Source organism: Gordionus sp. m RMFG-2023, chromosome 1 (assembly GCF_954871325.1).
Source record: "Gordionus sp. m RMFG-2023 chromosome 1, tfGorSpeb1-WG-v2, whole genome shotgun sequence".
NCBI lineage: Eukaryota > Metazoa > Nematomorpha > Gordioida > Chordodea > Parachordodidae > Gordionus > Gordionus sp. m RMFG-2023.
The window spans coordinates 1484951-1506041 of NC_088775.1; the positions used below are offsets into that span (position 1 = coordinate 1484951).

At 27.7% G+C, this 21091-nt stretch overlaps 1 protein-coding gene across 5 annotated transcripts; it reads left to right on the plus strand.

Annotated features, from left to right (window-relative positions):
* The first annotated feature begins 378 nt into the window (after positions 1–378).
* LOC135931031 (exodeoxyribonuclease-like) lies at positions 379–20579 on the plus strand. Of its 5 annotated transcripts, none has more exons than XM_065467886.1 (12): positions 379–427; positions 8874–8915; positions 8960–9049; positions 9095–9163; positions 9207–9275; positions 9318–9350; positions 10180–10386; positions 14986–15196; positions 17293–17364; positions 17598–17741; positions 18200–18380; positions 20301–20579. In XM_065467886.1, exons 2-12 carry the CDS (start codon positions 8898–8900, stop codon positions 20419–20421), a joined length of 1215 nt encoding a protein of 404 aa, XP_065323958.1. In that variant the 5' UTR covers positions 379–427; positions 8874–8897; the 3' UTR covers positions 20422–20579. The 5 variants fall into 5 exon arrangements, with proteins under 5 accessions (XP_065323958.1, XP_065323959.1, XP_065323957.1 ...); XM_065467887.1 differs by lacking the exon at positions 379–427 and adding an exon at positions 770–805; XM_065467885.1 differs by lacking the exon at positions 379–427 and adding an exon at positions 8432–8565.
* The last annotated feature ends 512 nt before the right edge of the window (positions 20580–21091 follow it).

Genomic DNA, 21091 nt, shown 5'->3' on the forward strand with positions numbered 1-21091 from the left:
CGAAAAAAATAATAAAAATAAATAATTTTAAAAAAAACATTTCAAAACGTTTTATTATTTCTTTTTAATATTTTATTTATTTTTTATTTATTATTTATGTTATGTTTTTATTAATGTTTACCTAATTTTTTAATACTATTTCTTACTTTCTTTCATTCTTTCTTTCTTTCTTTCTTTCTTTCTTTCTTTCTTTCTTTCTTTCTTTCTTTCTTTCTTTCTTTCTTTCTTTCTTTCTTTCTTTCTTTCTTTCTTTCTTTCTTTCTTTCTTTCTTTCTTTCTTTCTTTCTATCTATCTATCTATCTATCTATCTATCTTTCTTTCTTTCTTTATTTTGATAATAAAATAATTTTTTAAAACAAATAATAAAATTAAAATATCAAATTTTCACTTTTTAATTTCATCGACAACTTAAACTAATTAATTCAAGTTTTTTTTATTTTATTTTGTTCTTTTGATAATATAATTATTTTATTGTTATTTTTTTTTACCTAATATAACGCAATTTATTTTTACGAAATAAAAATGTTTTAAATAGCCTTTAAAAAAATAAGAGAATTTTCAAAAATTACATTTTTATTCATTCATTTCTTTTCTTTCATCCCCAAATTTATAGCTTATTTTATAAACGTGTTTTATTAGTGTTGTTTCAACTACCTAACTTTAGTCAACTATAAAACAGCGTAACTATATTTTTTAACCAAAAATATTCCAATCAATCTTCAAGTCGAGACTCAACTTAGAGACATAATTCCTATTTTTTGGCCAAAAGCTTGATTTAGTCACGATTGAGATGGTCAAAGTTTGGTAATTTCTCGATTTGTGCCAATTTTAAAAGGCTAACTCAATATTTTAGCCAGAAAAAATAATTCCGTTAATATGAGCAAAATCTTAAGGCTTGCATAATAATTTTCCTAACAAAATATAAAAAAGAAAAGAATTGTCTTTGAGAATTGAAAATTATATTGTCTGCGTTCCTTGTATCTTTAATTTCTAAATATTCCTGTATAAAGTAAAAGTAAGTATTTCTATTTCATTTTATACAATATTACAAACACACACGAAGAATAAAAAAAAGTAAACTGCGTTTTTTTAAAATGGTTGCTAACACCAAATGATAATTTTAAATTTAAAATTAATTATAGACTACTCCAAAAAATAATGTTAGGCAAACCTCATGTTTTCTTAGATAGAATGCCCCAACACCTTTTCTTCCATTTACGAGCAAAATCATCAGGGCTCGCGTATATAATACTTTTTTGCCCTAAAATATATGGTCAGCCATTTTTAAAAATGGAGTCGTTAGTGGAATGATTGGTAATTTTTATTGAGGGGGGGGGGGGCAATTAGATGCATTAAACGGTTCTTCTGTTAGAGAATTTTTTTTAAAGAAAGGAAGGATTTGTTCTTTTAAAAAAATTACTTGGTTTTTTAGTTATGTAACATAAAAACAGTTTTATTTTAAATTTGCAAGGCATAACCTTGAATTAGTAGTGGCGCGATTGCGATAGCGATTTGACCGCCTATAAATACAAAATACAGTAAATATCATATCGCGTTTATAGTTACCGATCGCGCGACTTGAGTCGCGAAACGCTAATCGCCTTTTTTAGAAATACTTATCATTTTGTATTTGTGGTGTAAAGGATAATCTAGTTGAATTCATTCCTAATTCACTATATTGTAGGTAATTCATCCCTATTATTTCCCAGAAGTTTGGAATGATAAAGGATTTTTCAGAACATGATATTGCCAAACTGATTCCAATCTTTCTGTGATTTTCAAGATTTAACAAAAAAAAGAAAAGAAAAGTCGTCAATAAGCATTTATTAGAATATTTTTTTTTGATTAGCCCTAAAAATATTTTAGAAAAAATCAACAAAAATGATGTTTACGACTTTTAAAATCGTGATTTAAATCAACCAAGGATTATTTTTTAAAAAAATAGGAATTTTTGGATGAATGTGATATAAAAAAATAAACCGTGGAATACTCAAGATGAAATTTTCGAGATTTATCTCATTGGAAAGAAAAAAATTATATTTATTTACCTCTCATGAACTGAGTGGGATTCGTGACAACATTCGCTCTTTGCAACGGGTGACACGGAAGGATGAAAAAAAATTTTTAAAAAACCATTTAACAGATGATTCGTTAAACCGTCGGATGTAACCGGTGTTGTTAAAAAACACCCGCTTCGGGTCGGTTTTTTAAAAGTAACGGTCCGATTAATATTATAACCAAAATAACATTGGGTAAGCGTTAAGATTTTGCTCATAGCTGGCAGAAATGCTTGGACATCCATTTTCCCTAACCTCGATGCTTTAACAATCTAGTGCTAGCTTGTCTAAATTGGTTGAGATCTAAAAAAACACATGCAATCACAAATCTTTTAAAACTCCAATAACAGAGCTGTCACTTGATCCAAACGAAAGTGAGTTCTATTCATATTTAGAATCAGACAGCACCAAGATAATTTTATTGTTCACCTATCGTAATGAAAGTATATTTAATTTCAGGGATACATTTCTAGCCAAATTTAATAGAATGAAAGATATGTTAAAACATTTATTTACTCATCAATTTAGTATATCCGTTTGTCCCATGCCAAACTAAACTGGAATTTTTACGTTTAGATAAAAAAAAATAGTTTTTTGTCTTTTTTGCAAAATTAAATAATCCAATGATGCATGTAAACTGCTGACTTAGTATTTTATCCGGAAAAACGTTTCCTAAGACCTCGAGATTCAGCTGATAAGATGGCCTAAACCTTTGTGCCATCCATGACCAAATTCTTTGGGCGTGCGTAATATTTTTCCGGATAAGATAAGGTATTGAGTTAGGCGGTAGCCGTCTAACTAATACTAATCTCTGTAATTGTTTTAATAAACATATGATCACAGAAAATTTAGTTAACTATAACCAAAAATTTGTTTATATACTAATTATAATAGGACATCTACATTTTGATTAAGTAAATTTTAAAGAATTCGTTGACTTAAACTGGTAGCTAATTTAGTCTAGCCTATCTGGGACTAATTATAGGTAATAACAATAACAAAAAAAAAAATTTTTTTTTTATTTTCCCCGTGTAGAAAAAGAAAAACCTTTCATTTTTTTTTTAAAAAAATAAAAATAAATTAAACCATTATTACTCATTTTAAAAACTAAAAATATATTTATATTTATTGGAGATCTGGAATGTTCGACATGATACCAGGCTGGTAAAGTCTGAAAAACTTCTATTCGGCCAGGGCTGGATGGGGCGGGGGAAAAAAAATCAAGGAGCCGGGCCTCGCTGGAGGAAAGTAGAAATGCCCGAGGTGTTTAATAGAGAGAATTAGAAATAAAAATTATATTTCTAAAGCCTAAATTTTTTTTTTTATCGAAATAATATAATTTTTATTTTGTTCGTAATTTTTAACCATTTAAAATAACTTCCGGTGTAATTGTTCTGTTTGGGGGAGGGGGGGTGGTCTAATAGACCTCATATTTTCGAATATATATATCTCCATTTATATTCTTTATTTTTTAATTTTGATTTAATATTTGGTTATAAGATAGAAAACTAACCTTTAAACTATATAATTATTTATCGAATATGTTTAAGGAAAATTAAAACTTGCGCCAAAATTTTTCTAATTTAAATTATTAATCATTAAATGCCACTTTCTATTATGATCATTCATTCATAAAAACGATTTCCTTTTTCCTACACCTCTTTTTTATTTTGTGTTTATTTCAATAAATAACAAAATCATGAAAACCGAAATCCTAATCATGATTCCTTAATTTTTCCATACGATATATTATCTGGATTTTGAAGTACTGGGCCATGCTAGGCATCCTTAATTAAAAAATTTGATTCGGGTTGGATGGACCGGGGCAAAAATGCAAATTCCAACCGTACTGGGCACTAAAATTGTATATATATATATAAATTATACTCTATAGAGATCCGCTAAGCCCTAACATTGGGAGGGGGGGGGGGAATTAGATATAGATATTAAAAATGCGATGGTCGGAAAATTGGTACAAAAAAAAAATTAAAATCGAATTTTTAAATTAATAATATTAAGGTTAATTTTACCCGATTCAAAATATCATTGAATCTTATAATTCAATAATCCTTACAGATGTTTGTTCTTTTCAGCTAATTTATCCCTTTTCCCTAAATTCTATTTTTATATTTATTCACCTTTCTTAATTTTATCTTGAAAAATAAATCATTTACCTTTTGATAATATATTATATCAGCTACTAATCAAATAAAGAAACCAATGAATTAAATAAAATTAAATATAAAATTAAATTAAATTAAATTAAATATAAAATAAAAATATTATAAAAATATTATAAAATTAAATTAAAAATAAAATAATTTAATAGATATAGGAAATAAAATAGACTCTCTCATTAAATTTTAAATTGAGTTTATTTCTAAAAGTTTGATATGAATCTGATATTGAAAACGCAGTCCTAAGCATGAAGTCTGCCAAAACTTTTGAAAACACTAATTTTAAAAGCGTAGGGTAATACTTAAAGAATACACATTTCAGTTTAATCTTCACTCCACCCGGGTAAACAGTACACAAATAAAAATATTAGCAAAATATACTAAAATTACTAAAGATAGAAAGACAGTAGGATGACTCTACAAAGCAGAAAAGCAATACAAGAATACTAAGTTTTACTATTATCATTCATTATTTAAAATATGAGACTCGGTATAGCTATAGCTTTGACACTTTTATATTTAGTAGCGGCATTAGAGGTCTGCAATGGGAGAGTTTCCAGCTAAAAAGCCCTCACACTCCTTGTTTTGAAAATTATTTAACCCGCCTACCCGCTAAAAAAAAATTTACTCGCTCGCAAAGAAAGAAAGAAAGCGCCTAATATTTAAAAATTATTTTAATAGCTGGTCTGGCTCTTAATTTATTTATTTAAATTGTATTTTTAATCAAACATATATAATATGCAATATTATGAAATAAAACTAGTATTTTTAATAAAATTGAAGTCTGTTCTGCTCATTTCGCCTGAAAAATATCAAAAATAAAGTCCAAACATACTTAAGCAAAAAAAAAACATAAAATTTCCAAGTATTCGTACAAGGATTTAGGATCTCACATCCGGCAAGCATACTGACGATCCTCGAGAATGTTTCTGCCTCAGACAGAGACTGGCTATAGCTATCCTTGAAGCCAATGGTCTTCTTTCCATAGACCTTGGCTAGATTCACTCTATTTCTTCCTTATTCTTATCATTTTACATTGTGTTTCACTTTTTTCGTATATAAATTTTGTGTTGACTTATATTAATATAAATTAATTGCTTGTTTTTTTTTTCTAAATTAAAAATTCGTGAGTTAAGGAGTATGATAGGTTTCAACCACCAAAAACCCCTCCCCCCTTGTCTACCACAATGCTATGCGTTACTTTTATTATATTATTGGATTAATAAAAATAAAATGTTGTAGTAGTTATTTCGCTTGAGATATATTAAACATTACTTCGGTGTATGTAATAAGTTGCCTAGTTTATGTTTCGTTTTGGGAATATGAGCTTTTTACAAGGTTAGACTTGGGAAGTTAATTGTCCGGCTCCATAAGCGTGATTTTTCTAAGAGGGGGGGGGGACTATTAGATAAATTATTCTCCATTAATTTTATCGGAGATACTTAGGTTCGTTTATTGTAGGTCCTTTAGCTATATTAGATTTTTATTAAAAATCTTTTTGAGTTATTAATTTTTACTAATTTTTCTTTCAAAGTATAATTTTTTGTGAGGGAGTGGGGTGTGCAGGTGAAGATTTTTAAAGGTCCCCCCCCCCATTGGTCGCGCGTATGTGTGGCTTGTTGGACGTCTTCTTGGTATTTAATGTTAATATTTCCATTTCTGCTTTATTATTTTCGTAGTAATTTGCCAGTTTTTTATATTTAAAAGCTTTATTGGTTTTAGAAGAATTTGTTAGCATGTTTTTTTTATTCTAATAACCTTGTCACTTTACATAAATTGTTTATTTTAGTCATTATTTTAAAAGAGTCATCGGTTTCACAGAAATTGATTATCGCTTTATTTATTTTGATTGTCATCAGTGCCTTAACGACGGGGGGGGGGAGGTTTGGACCTCTCTTAGAGCAAAATGCAGATTATATGTTTAAAAGCTTCAAAGATCATATAATATTAGAAATAAATACCTCAATAAAATAATATTTTTAATATTAAATTTGTTAAATATGAATATTAAAAGTTTTCTGTTGTTAAATTTCTGGAAATAATTATTAATATACTAATACTCCGAAGAAAAATTATGGGCAAGCAAAGGATAGTTTTCTGGCTTTCTTGAAGCAGTTGAGAGTAAAACTATTAATTAAGGGATTAATAAAAATGCTTTTAAAACTGATAAATATTTGTGTGCATCAATTTCTCAAACCTTGGCCGAAAGCCCCTTAACTGATGGTCTGAGAGTGGTCCCCCTCGCTTTTATAAGTTACGCCGCTAGTTAAACTAATGCCCAGTGATTTAGGGAGCTGCACAAATTTTTATTCTTTCATGGGACATAGATCAGTAATAAGTTAAAAGAAAAAAAATAAAAGAATTTCCTACAGCTGGGACCTATGAACAATAATAAAATGTTAGTGATAAGTACAGATGGCGAACTGATCTTTGTCTGACATGTGTCCTTGCCATGGTAGCTGTCACTCTATTATGTTTCGCGGTAAGGTAAAGTCTGCTAAGAAAGTTCACCATTAGCAAGGTATCGTTGAACATCTCCGGTTATCCCTGAGAACCGTTAATATTTACGTGGAGAGGATATAAAAACCGGAAATGGATCATCGTCCATATTGGAGACAAATGTTTTTAATTCATCAATATCTACAAAGGTATTATTTAAAAAAAACACCAATGTGAACAAAAGAATGCAAAAAAAAAGAAAGAAAAGAATTGAAAACAGGGAGTAAAAGGATAAATATCGAATAAATTTTAACAAAACTGAATGTCCATAAAAGCATTTTTAAAAGGTCTAGCTCAATATTTTATTAGGAAAATATATATGCATGTCTTGAGATTTTGCTCCAGGGTGGCACAAAGGTTTGAGCATCTATTAACGAAATCCCGAGGGCTTGGCCAATATTTTTTATGGCTAAAATATTGAGTTAGCCCTTTTTAAAGGCTCAAATCGAGCCGTTCAACAAACACTATAAGTTGGCCCATCAATAAATAAATTAAAAAAACGAGATATTATGCGAGAATTTAGCTCTTTTTCCATAGGAATTCGGAATTTAAAAAAAAAATTAATATTATTTATTGTGAGCGATTTGGAAAGTCTGATTTGACCTGGATTATAATTCAGGCATTATGTTGAGTATAAACTACCCTATGAATCCTAGACAATTATTTGCCATTAAATTTTGTGTAAATTTTTTTAATTTATATATGAAAAATATACATAAAAAAAATGAATATAAATTTAAGACTAGTACAAAACTTCACTGTAAAATTAAAATTTTAAATTAATATTGGAGTTTTGCGCACATTATTTGGCCAAGCTGAACTTTAAGATTTAAAATTAATGGGCAACAAACTTAAAGCCATTATATCTCAACTCCAAGTAAAAAATTTTTTCCTGAAACAAAAAAAAATACAATCTATTATTTTAAAATATAATTTTCGTATTTATATAGAAGGATTATTTTTGTTTTTTTATATTATATACATAATAATATAGATTTTGTTTATTCTGATCTTAAAACTTTCTCCTGAATGTGAAAATTTTTTTTGTAGCTATTCACATATTTAATTTTTAAATTTAATTAAAACTTAATAAAGCTGGCATGGGCAATTTTAAGCCCCCCTCGCCCTACCGAGATTACCTTTCTAAAGTATTTTTACTTTCTCCTACTTCTCCATTAAGAAATAAATAAAGGGAATTCAAATTATATTATACTATAACTTATATCGCAATAATATTAATCATGTATATTTAATCATATAATTTTAAATATTTACAATTCCTACATTCCATAATCCCAATCATTCTTGAACTTTTCCCCATCTATAAAAACAATATGATGTTGATTCATTATTCTTATCTGTCAATCCTCGTGTTCAATAGCTAATCACTACACATATAAAAAAAAATATATTTATATTTATTCCTACCCTCTTACTAAATTTTATTGTGAAATTTATATGCTTCCAACGCCATATTATCTCCACACCTCACTTTTCAAATAGTGTTATTAAAAAGCCCGATTCGGGTCGATTTAAAAAAAACGTCCGATTAAGATTATAACCAAATTAATAAAATGTAATCCAAAAGATTTTGCACATAACTAACAGAAAGCTTGAACATATATTTGCCGAATCTCGATGCTTACTTAAATTATTTTAGCTAAAATAAAACACTATATTTAAGGTACTCTACAGGAAATACACCCCCCCCCCCACACCTCCACTCCCAATCATATATGGATCTTAGGAATAGAAGTAGGCACCATTCCTTTTCAAATATGAGCATCACTGCCTTAAGCAAACGTTCTAGTTCTACGCTTCTGCTTGTGATGTGAGACATTATTTTTAATAAAGCAGTAATTTTAAATTTGAAAAAAAATATCGTAAAATATACAACTAATTTATTAGTTAAATTTTTCTTCACATTAGTTATTTTAACATATAGAATATGTTACACACCACATTGTTTTTTTTTAAAAAAAATTTAAATTATATTTTATTTAAAATATTTTCTTGTCTATTTTAAAAACCGCATTTTAAAATTCCCACTATTTTGTTAAGACTTTTTACTAAAATGCCTGCTAAGAAAAAGGTTTTTTTTTTTAAAAATTATACATGTTGAAAATAATTTTTCCTTAGGTTCAAAAGATTGTTAAACCAATAATGGCTAATGGAATTGAAGTAAATTGTTTATATGCATCTTTTAAATCAATATTTTGTGATAGAATGGAACTGATTCTATACCCAAAGAAGTTCACCCAGAAAAGGGAGTCCCTATTTCTTCTAGATTAAGATCTGCTAAAAGTTCTACAATTGTATGATTCAACTATTTTTTTTAATAGTTAATATTTTATTTATAGGCTGAAAAAGGCACTATAATGAAAAAAATAGCTAAGCCTCAGAAGTTAAAGCCCAAAGAAAAAGAAGAGGTTTAAATATACATATATAGAAATGTATCCTAATAATTTTTAGGATTCTGAATCAAATAATACAGAGATTTTAGAAGAGGACAATCATAGTCCCAAACAAACTGATGAAAAGGTATTTAAAATTATCATAATTTATATAAAATATTTTGCATAGAAATTAACAAAAAAGAAACAAGCTACATTGAAGGTATTAAAATGATATTATAATACTGTAAATATACCCCCTTTTTTTTGATTAAATAAATCTTAGAATGTTAAATCTACTCAATGATCACCACTAAAAACTCAATCCCCAAAACAAATGAATGAATATAGATATCCTAACTTTTATTAATTTTTTTAAAAAATTTTTAATATATTGTTATATTCATATATATTTTTTTAAATCTACTCAATAAATATATTACTAAAAAAAAATTGTATTCAATATTATTATCAACTATTTTTCTTTATGACTGTAAAGTTACCTGTATATATGAAATATCGGTTGATGTAATTTCTATTACTCTTTTAAAAAATTTTGTTTTCTATAAAAAATATTGTTATAACTGTGTTCCCAAAAAGGAACCATAATTACATCTAAAAATTTCTATTTGAATATTTTGGCTGCATTAATATGATCTTATATTCTTTATAATAATAAAATTATTAATGTTTAAATGAAATATTTTATAGTATAACTAAATAATAAAGTTTAATAATATTTAACAAGATATAATTAATACAGTTTTAAGGAATTAAATAAGAAAAGAAGATTGTTTTTAAGTAAGTATCAATTAAATCTGAAATATAGTTTATTTTAAAAGAATTCTCCCATGGTAAAATAAAATAAGTACTTTAGCCATTAATTTATTAACATCATTTGGGTTTTTTGCTTTTATTAGGTCCCAAAGCTCCTTTATTAGATTTAGCTTAGGAAACATAAAATAAATGCTAAGATTGGATTTTTTAGGATTTTAAAATAACCAATAAAAATTTCATTTTATTATCCTAATCTATCCATCATAAATATACAGATATCTGCTCAATCCACAGTAATATCCTCAAAAAATCTTGAAAATAAGATGGATACCCTCAATAAAAAGCCCAAAACATTATTGAACAAAATATTCACCAATTTAAATCAAATCAATTTTGATTCCCAATCTAAATCATCAAGGAATAAGCTATGGAATTTTAAAATAACTTGTTGGAATGTGGATGGACTAAGGGCTTGTATTAAAGTTTTTCACTTTTATTAATAAGGCCTTATTTTATAGTGGGCACATGTTTGCTCAAATGAGTGATAACTAGTGTTGTTAAACAGCTAGAAACTTAATACTTTATCCAGAAAATAATAGGCAAGCCTGAAGATTTTGCTCATAGAAGGAACAACAATCTATACATAGACTCAAAATGAGTTATTTAACAACACTAGTTATAACATGATTCTCAGTTATTATACAATTTATTTACTTGCCTTTAGTATATTACAAAGTGACCACTTAAACAAACTGTACTTACTATAAACAAGGTCCTAACTTACTTATCCATGATATAAGGAAATATTAATTAAAGTAGTAAAAGAGTGTCTGAGGAAGAAAAGGAAAATACGCTTTATCTGCAAACAGAAAAAAAAAACTATACACCTTTCTTTCTTTTTTTTACTAAGTATGATAGTACACGAAAATAAAATGAACTACACTTAATAAATAATCAAAGTTCAATAACATGCTTTATTGATATATCAACATTTTTTGTTTATTTTTCTAACCTTTTAATTTAAAAAAAATTAAAAACAAATGTAAATAATTTTATATAATAAATTTGTGAAACAATTATATGAATTTTGATAAGCATATGCTTTTCTCATTTCATAAATATTTCGTTATTTATTTTTTTTTCCAGTTGTTTTGGTTGAAAATATAGTAAGGCTTAGATTTTTATTGACCATAAAAAAACATTTGTAATGCATATATAAAATGGAATATTCTGCCCCTCCCTAACAACATTCCTACTGATTCTTATATTTCAGGAATCACATATCCACCTGCATTATTTTATAGGTTTAAAGAGTTTTATTTTTTAATAATTGTTATATTTTCTTAATATGAGTAGATATTGTTTGATGTACTATTATTATCAAAAACTGATCTTCTACAAATTTGGGTAAGTTATAAAAATATAATTGTCTGACAATTTCAATTCTGTGTTAAATGGCTCTATTTGAGCCTATTTTTAGAAATAGCCAGAAAAAATGCTTGAACCAAGAGATTACACGAATAGATCCCCAAAATCTTTAGGTTTGCATAATATTTTTCTAGATAAAATATTGAGTTAAGTCTTATGAAATATTTAAAATCAGATAAAAACCAGTGAGTTTATGCTAATCATATTATCTTTAAAAAAAATATAATTGAGATTTCCATATTATTGACCATATATTATTGATGATGAAAATGTTTATTCAACACTAAAGTAGTAATTAATTTCATTAAAACTTGCATTAATGATAGTCATTGATCTGGGATCTGTTTGAAAAGTTACAATCGGTACATATGTTTAAACTTTATACTTTATATATGCTTAATATTTAAATTTGAGATTATATTTTTGGAATAATTGACACCTTAAGGTCTTTACTACTCTGTTATTTAAATTACCTATATAATGTATATTGACCAAACTATAACGTCCAACACCATTAAGTAACTACTTAACGATTGATAAAGCCGAGGGAAAATCTTCAAAAGAACCAAAAATAAGAATATTTAGAAAGTGCAATTTTTTTTTTTTAAAAAAAAGAAGCTTAACCAATAAAACTCAGGGACGAAGAACCCTAAACCTCCCGATTCGATGAACCCAAACCATTCTTTTTAAACATTTTTGGATCATTTTTTTTCGTGTAATTATTTTTTATTATATTTAGTAAAAATTTTAAATTGTATTTCGTAGTATTATAATTATGATGATAAATTATTTTTATGTTGATACTAATTAAAATAAATTTAAAAAAAATGATGTTTAATTAAGTCATTATTCTTCTAGTTTCCTAACCATTTTTCACTGAACCCGAACCCAAATCCGAACTCATTTTTTTAGAAGGAGCGTTCTCGTTCCCGATATAAATAATATATTTAAGCATATTTTTTGTTGTCGTAAATATTGTAACCCAACTTTCCTCGCTAATCTAAAATATTTATATATTCTCATTTTATTTTTTTTTTACGCTAAAAAAAAATAAATCTTCTATAAAAGAAAATAAAAATGGACGCTGAAAACGTTAGGAATACAAATATCGATTTATTCATTTTCTTTCAAAAACAAAAAAAAAAGAGTCGCTTATAATAAAAAGGCTCAAAATATTATACTGTTCCATCTGAATTTTTTGTCACTTTTTTTTTTTATAAAGAGTGGCCATAAATTATTTATTAATCTCTTGATTTTTTTATATTGTTTTAAATTATTATGATTTTAATCAATTTTACGTGAGAGACGATTTTTTTCAAAAAAAATCGCGACAAATATGGACAATTTGGACCGAGGAAATTATACTTGTTCTGTCAAATAGCCGGACTCGCTTGGCTCAAAATATTATATTGTTCCATCTGAATTTTTCGTCATTTTATTTTAATAAGAGTTAATCATAAAATTCGTAAATTATTTATTAATTGATCGCTCAAGTATTTTATATTGTTTTAAATTATTATGATTTTAATCAATTTTACGTGAGAGACGATTTTTTTAAAAAAAATCGCTACAAATATGGACAATTTGGACCCGAGGAAACGATATTCTTGTTCTGTCAATAATAGTCAGCGCAGGAAACTTATCGACATTTTACCTTTTTTGGATAGCTTCTGGTGGTAGTTTGTATTTGCTTAAGGAAGTTAGGGAAAACTCCGTCGATTTAGGGAGGAGCTAATAAAAGTTAATTTTGGATGTAAGATCTTGACTAACATTCTTAACCATCTTGCTTCCGGTTTTGCTTGAATAGTGAAGACTTTAACGCAACAGAGTAAACTGGGAAATAACCTTCCTCCATCCCCTAAAAAATAAAATCGAAAACTAAATATATTTATATATGTGTCGTAATTTTTAAAGGGATCATGACTATCCGGGATCTTCACGGGATTTAAAGGGATCCCTTTAAAATTTCAATTTTTTAAAGGATAAAGAACTATACGGTATTATCACTGGGGCAGAGATTGACCTCCAGTTGAATAAATCTTTTGATTAGCTATCGAATGATACCCTATACTAGACATATCTTATATCATAAGGCCAAAAAAAACAAAATTGAAAATTAAAAACGCAACGAAACTCGTGGAAAACGCTTTTAAAATAAGATTCCTCTTTATCACGATTAAAACGTGATAATCCATCGTATTATCATTCCTCAATTATCAACCCTAATTTTTTAGCTATCCCTTTAAATCCCGTGAAGATCCCGGATAGTCATGATCCCTTTAAAAATTACGACATATATAATGTAAAACCAAAGATGAAACTTTATTGTTTTATTTTTGTTATTAAATTTTATTGTTATTTAATCTTATTAATCTTATTAATTCCCTTATTTTCTAACGATATTATCATGTAAGAGAATTTTTGCAGAGAAAATATAGATATCTTTGGTAGTTAATGGCTTAAAAAAAAATTAATTTTAATATTAAATTTTTTTACGAGCTTAAAACAGTATAGGGTGTTCCTAATCCAAAATTCTAAATAGAGCGGTTCTGAACAGATATAAGTTTCAAAAAATATATAAGACCAACCAAGACATGGCCTAAATATTTTTTGGGGCACACAGGTTTAAAAGCCCGCAGACCTAAAGGGCTGAATATCTTAGACTAGAAATGAGTTTTTGAAAATAATCAGATAACGCGGCCTGAAATTGATTCATTTAAAAAGAGTATTTATTTTGCAAAAAAAGTGTATATAAAACTGTACTCAACCCACGAAGCGTATCACGAGGAAGAAGACCCCTCCCTTGGGATAATCCTAGCTTTACCTGTTAGTTAGGGCAAATGACTCCTATTGAATTTTGAGAAATGACGGCAAGACTTAATTTTAATATATAGTTAATTATAATTTGGATATATTGTTATAATCCGAGATTTTTTATGATGCATTAAATGGTTAAGCAGTTTTATATATATATAAACATAATTAATTGAGTAGAGGGGGGTTTTATGAAAGGGGGTATAGTGGAACATTTGGGATGCGATTATCGAAATTTTGATGATTTGTTGTAGATGGAACATTACTTCGTAGGGGACTGAAAATATGGGAGAACATGGAATTTCATTATAATGCTTCATGGGGGATAAAGGAATCAATAATATATCAGCCCTGATGTTGGGTTAGAATAATTGGTGTCTATGAGGTCACTAGGTCTAGAGGAGTCGCCATTTTATAATTTTATATAAAAAAAAATATATGATTACTAGCAATCGTTTCTTTATATCATAGATTTGGTTTCGAATTTTGAAAATGGTTATATGAAATCTTTAGAATATATAAGTTTAATTTTAGCATAACTTTTGACTAATAATGCAGATTTTTTGAAATAAACAGGTTAAAAAAAGGAACAGAAGATCACGTGAATAGAAAAAGGGAATAAAATAAAAGCTTAAAAAAATGAATGAAATAAGGAAGAAAGAAAAGAACGGAGAAGCTCTGAAAAGAAATTAGTTAAAAAAAATGGTTAGAAATATTGTGTCTATTAAATAGAAAGAAAGATAAAAATTACTGAATTAGAAATGTAATTTCTTAAGAAACAAAAAAAGATAAAAAATATTTCGTGAATAAAAAAAATTAAATTATACTCTCCCCCAAAGAAAAATGGATTGGAATTTCTGGAGAAAGAATTACCCGACATTTTATGCTTGCAAGAAATAAAATCGGAATCTCACAAAATCCCGGACCTCAACTCGGAAGGAGAATTGCTAAAGGATTATCATATCCACTGGAATCCGGCTAAAAAAGCCGGTTATTCGGGAACCGGTTTGATCAGCAAAATAAAACCGCGCGATGTTAAATATGGAATAGGTAAATTTCGTTTTTTTAAAGTAAATTTAAAAACAAAATTTATTTTTTGTCGAAATAAAAATCTGATTGAATGTAAACGTAAATTTTCTAATCGTGAGGAAAAGAATATTAGTAAAAAAAAATGTCGTAGATAAGTTTCAAGTTTCGGGGTAGAGTGATGTGACACGTGCCCTTTATTATTTCCCTAAGTGCCCGATGTAGTATACAGAGTTTCGTCTAAATGAACTGCCTAGGAATTTAGATTATAATTTAAGCCGCCATTTTATATAAAAAATCAAAAAAAAATACGAAAGGGAATGAGATGAGATTACAAAATATTTTGTTAAAAAGTCGAATTTTTAGAATTCTAAATTCGAGTTGGAGTCGTGAAATACGACACTTAACTTGACTCGAATTTATTTTGAATCGGCACGCTATTATTATCTGCTCCACGAGGAAAATATTTAAAAATCGACGAAACCGACTCAACTAGCTAACTCGTACGGCTCATTGTTCCGCTCAATTCGAAATGAGTTTTACGACTCAAAACTCGAATTTAGGCCAAGTCCGACTCGGCTTAACCGATTAACGACGCTAATTGTAAATAACAAAAAAATTTGACAAATTAGTAGGGCCTTATCACAATGAAATGAAGTGAATAACGAATACTAGGTTCTTCGAACGAATCAAATAATATACTATCTTATTCGATCAGTGTAATTGTGAATAGTAAACTATTCGATTTTTTCGAATGAATCGAATACGAATAATTCGTAATTGGGTTGGTTTTCGAATTGGCCTAGTAATGAGTATACCCGCCGTAAGTCGTTACAAAATGTCCAATTTTTTGAGTGTTCTTCGCCCGAGCAATAATAATAAGTTGACCGCTTTGGATATAGAATTAGTTAGAACCGAGATGGTCTCTTAAGTGACAATGTGGGTAAACCCCCCTATCCATTTTTAAATATAAAAGCTAAAACTAATCGCATTAACAGATGTTTCACCTCAAGGCTTAGCCGTCATGCGCTTTTAGATAGTTAATGAATTATCATATTTTTCGGATCCACCGGATTTACGAGTTTTTGCTGGAACCGAGTTTGATCAAAAAACTTTGTATTATCCGCTAAAATCTGGATTCGAAACCGGATATATAATAAAAAAAAAGGATCGATCAAAATTTGATGACTATATTATTTTGTATCGACTGAGTATTATAATGTTCTATATCCAATTTTAGATAACAGAATTCTTTTCCCCGCGATAAATCAATTCATTCCTGAGTTGTGTATTCCTCTATTCCTCCAAATCAACAATAAAAAAAATATAAAATATAATTTAGAATAATCCCTCTATTTGCATCGTAGTGTTATTTTAAAAAAAAATTCTCTCCCAAAAATTTTGCTATATAATATTCAAGCCAACGAATTATAACAAAATAATCAATTATCCGTGCGTTAGATAATTTAAAATAGAAGATTTAAGTTGTTTTTTTTAATACCTAATGTTCAAAGGATGATTTTTTTTAAAGATTTCTTTTTGATAAGCCTTAAATATATAAAATTTCTAAAACTGTTCAGTAAACAATTTAGGTCAATTACATCTAAATACAGTATTTCTTAACCAAAAAAAAAGTGAAGTTGAAAAATAAATATAAATAGATTTTGGACACTTAAATTTAATAATAATAATTTTTAAAAAAATTAACATTTTATTCGTTTTTATATAACCGGAAGTAGCTTCCAGCGATTTTCAGTCTATATAAAGCTCCGATATGCTGGATTAAAGACTGAGGGGGGAAGGGGTAGCTCAGGAAGATTACTATAAATAAGTGATCTGCCTCGGGCCTAATCCCTAGCCCGGTTCCCGAAAAGCCCGACCGGAAATACAAATTATTTGTCTCCTCGGCCCGGCCCAAATTTATTTATATAAATATTAAGTTCGACCCTAACCGAAATTATTCAAATAGACCCGGTCATGTCCAAAATTCGTTCGGGTTGAGTACGGACCGGGCCGTGATTTACAGATCTCTACTACCCGGTTTCCTGCCGGATTTAATATTTGATACAAATAAACTCGTCTAAATATATATATATATAACTTCTTATCCATTCAACAAGGTAAACATGAACACGACAACGAAGGAAGGGTTATAACAGCTGAATATGACCAATTCTATCTGGTCAATGTGTGTAAGTTTTAATTTTATTTAAAAAACAACTCATTGTTTAGCACTGACACTTCTAGAATATTCTATTTCTATCATCTATTATTCATATGGTTTTAAGATTTTTTATTGTATAAGAAGATTTTTATATGAAACATCTATCGCTCTTGTTTCGGCAATAATTTTTTAAAGGAATTTATTATATTTTAAAGAATATAACATTTTTATTTATAATAATAATAATAAAAAATTTGTTAGATATCCCTAATTCTGGCAATAAGCTTGTCAGACTCGAATACAGACTGGAATGGGATAGATGCTTCCGAAATTACTTAACCGATCTTGATGCCAAGAAACCGGTCATAATATGCGGTGATTTGAATGTCGCGCACAACGAAATAGGTTTTTTTTCTCTTAATAAACGTGATTTTTTATGGTCAGTTTATCGCTCATTGGAAAATTAAACGCTTTTCTATAAAGCGGAGAATTAATTATAAATTAAATGGGAAAAATTCGATTAGTTAGCCTTAGATCTTGGAAAAGAGATCTTTTTTAGGTTCGCACTGACTTATCTATGAGGTTACATTATTATCCCACTTCTTATACTGGAAACATAAAAAAATTTATTAATATATATGTACCCTAAAAATTTAAAATATTTTTTATTTTCTACTATTTGACTGTCGATCACTATCATAGACCTAGCTCACTTTGTTAATCTCAATTTTTTTTCTAAGGAGTTTTTTAACGTTGCAGGGAAATCTCCACTTTTTAACATCTGATTTAATAAAAAATTATAGAAGAGGGCCTTTTACAAGAACAGCTGCTGAATGAGATATTATAATTAAATAAATAAACAGATCTCAGAAATCCTAAAACTAATACAAAAAGTGCGGGCTTTACCAAGGAAGAACGAGACAGTTTCGGCGAACTCTTGCGATGCGGATTCGTGGATACGTTCCGACACTTTTATCCGGATATGGAAGGGCAGTACACTTATTGGAGTTACATGTTTAGCGCGCGTATCAAAAATATCGGATGGTAATTAGTATTTTATTTTTTCCTAGAAATAATTTTAGAGCCTAACGATTTGAAAAGAGAGAGTGAGAGATAGAAAAGAAAGAAATAAAAATCATCATTCAAATGGCGGGCTATTCTATCCAGTATTTAAGGATATGCGATATAGTAAATAAATATTTAACGAAAAACAATAATTGTTGACAAACAAATCGTAATAAATAAGGGGTTCTTCTATTACAATGGCGTCGCTAAGGGGGTAGGGGCTCATTGGTCCAAAATATTTTCTTCCAGGTACTCTGGGGGGAAATTACTAAACCGCGGTTTTTATATTAAGGTATGTCTGAAATGGGGGCATCTAATATGACTAAAAAAGATGGCGACTTGCGTTCCGCGTTAATTTTAGAAAATTTAAAAAAAATATAAATCAAAGAGTTCATACACATATATTGCCGAATTACGTACATTTTTTTTCTTCTTTTAAAATGATTGACACCTGATATTAGGCTCCCGAAACACTTCTCAGTATAATAATCACTAAAACGAATAAAAGCAATTTCTTCTCTTAAACCTGCAAAATAAAATACCATAAAAAATTACGAAATATTTTATACAGTAGAACTTTTCAAATTTGTGCAACTCCTTAATTTGACCCAAAATTTGGGGTTACCTATTTAATTCCTATTAACTACTAATAAGTCTTTATAAATTGGGCATTTTGGTCACAACAAACTAGACAGATTTTACTGAATATATTCATTTTCTTTTAATTGACAATCCCCATGTTTTATTTTTATCATTTAACTTTATTATCTATCACCCAATTCATTTCATATTTTTTTCTTCCATCAAACTCTAACTACTCAGACTCACCTTCTCTCCCCTTCGGTTATAAATCATCCTTTCAAACGACGATCAATTCCGGATTTTCGCGCACCGCTCTTTGTAATATAGAGCCATTATTTTTTACAAAAAACTAAAAAAAAATTAAAATTATCCAATCAAACGTCGATCAATTTCGGGATTTCGCGCACGCGCTCTTTGTAATAAGAGTCATTATTTTATTTTTTTTAAAAAAAACTATATTTCTTTAATTATCGACAAAAGAATTTTCAAAGTTATCTTCTTCTATTTTTTTTTATCATGAACTAAATTATCCGTGAAATTGATATGAGCTAATTCATCATGGAAAGCATCTATCCGTGAAATTTATTCGCTATAATTTTAAATACTCTTATAAATAAAATAACTATATTTATAATAACTAATTCATTTTAAATATAACATTTTTATTTTTATATTAAAAATTATAAATTAAATTTGCATTTAATATTAATTAATCAAATGTTAATAAAATATCATATTTAAAAAAAAATAAATAAATAGTGATTTAGGTCATTCTTTTCATAACTTGCTTCAAATTGTTTTTTTTTATATTTTCTATTTTAAAAAAATAAAAAAGTCACGTGTTTTATCAGCGACCCAGAACATATGTGCATTTTGGTACCCCATTCTTGTTCCGGCCAAAAAAATTTACCCATTTCATGTTTTGGAACGTTCTGGAAAATACCTTAATTTAATTTCTATTAATCTAAAATGATATTTTATAAAAGATTATAATTTATATATAAAATTTTGATTGTCGAAAAACACCTTTTTTTCAGCATCTACATTTATTAAATGGAATATAATATTAAATTAAAAAAATTGTCTGAATTTTTACAAGTATTTCATTTTCGTTTAGATAGAAAATCACTTTGAGTAAGTAGTTTAGGAATGGGAGGTTCCTAGGGGGAGGATCCCCAATTAGTCTATTTTAATCATTAGATTAAATTACGTCATATTACATCTGATTAGATAACTTATTTGTTATTTATTTGAAGAAGGAAAATGTATAGGGTTAGAATTATTCATTAAATTATTTATATTTTTTTTTAATATAAGGAGAATCGATTATTTTATAGTATCCGAAAGACTATTGCCAAGGATATGTGACAGCATCATCAGGAAAGAAGTGTTTGGTAGCGATCATTGTCCCATAACTCTACTCCTAGAATTGGACTGAAATAATTAAGTCACATGTTTTTTAAAATTCTATATTTAGATATCGCTCTTTTATCATTTATAACTTGTCATGTATATAAATTACACTTTTAAATATTTTTTGACAAAATTATAACAAAAATATTATCAGTTTTTACTTTATTTTCCTAAAGGATTTTAAAAGGGGGAAATATATATCAATTTGTAGATTTGTAATATTTATTAATTTTTAATAAAAATATAATAAATTTTAAATACAAATGTTGTAAATACCGTAATTTATGGTGAAGTTTTATCTTTAAAATGCGGTAAAATTTCATAAGATTTATTGGTTAGAAGGGAAGGAAAGGAAAGTAGAAAGAAAGATATGAGTGACTTCTAACAATACTAAAAATGTCTAATAAATTATTATTTTGAAGCGGAAGATTCTTTTAACGTTCTCTCCGCAGCGTAAGATTTGTTTTTGATGGCCTCCATTTCTTTCTGGGTTTCGTCGATTAAATTCTTGAGTTTTATTAGTGCCATCTGATAATCAATCACGTGTTATTATTTATATTTATAAAAAAAACTTAAAATTGATTTGTCATGTTGATTGGAATAAGATCTCGGAATAATAGCATTTTTTTTGCCGTTTAAATATTTAATAACAAGAAGTAAAAGTTTTTTTTTTTTAAAAAACGCCATTTTTTGTG

Bases quoted from the DNA above. Each gene is read 5' to 3' on its own strand.
- LOC135931031 (XM_065467884.1), top strand. The intron at 9,276-9,317 runs GTATTTAAAATT...TATTTTGCATAG, and splicing joins CCAAACAAACTGATGAAAAG to AAATTAACAAAAAAGAAACA. The intron at 10,387-14,985 runs GTTTTTCACTTT...TCTCCCCCAAAG, and splicing joins GACTAAGGGCTTGTATTAAA to AAAAATGGATTGGAATTTCT.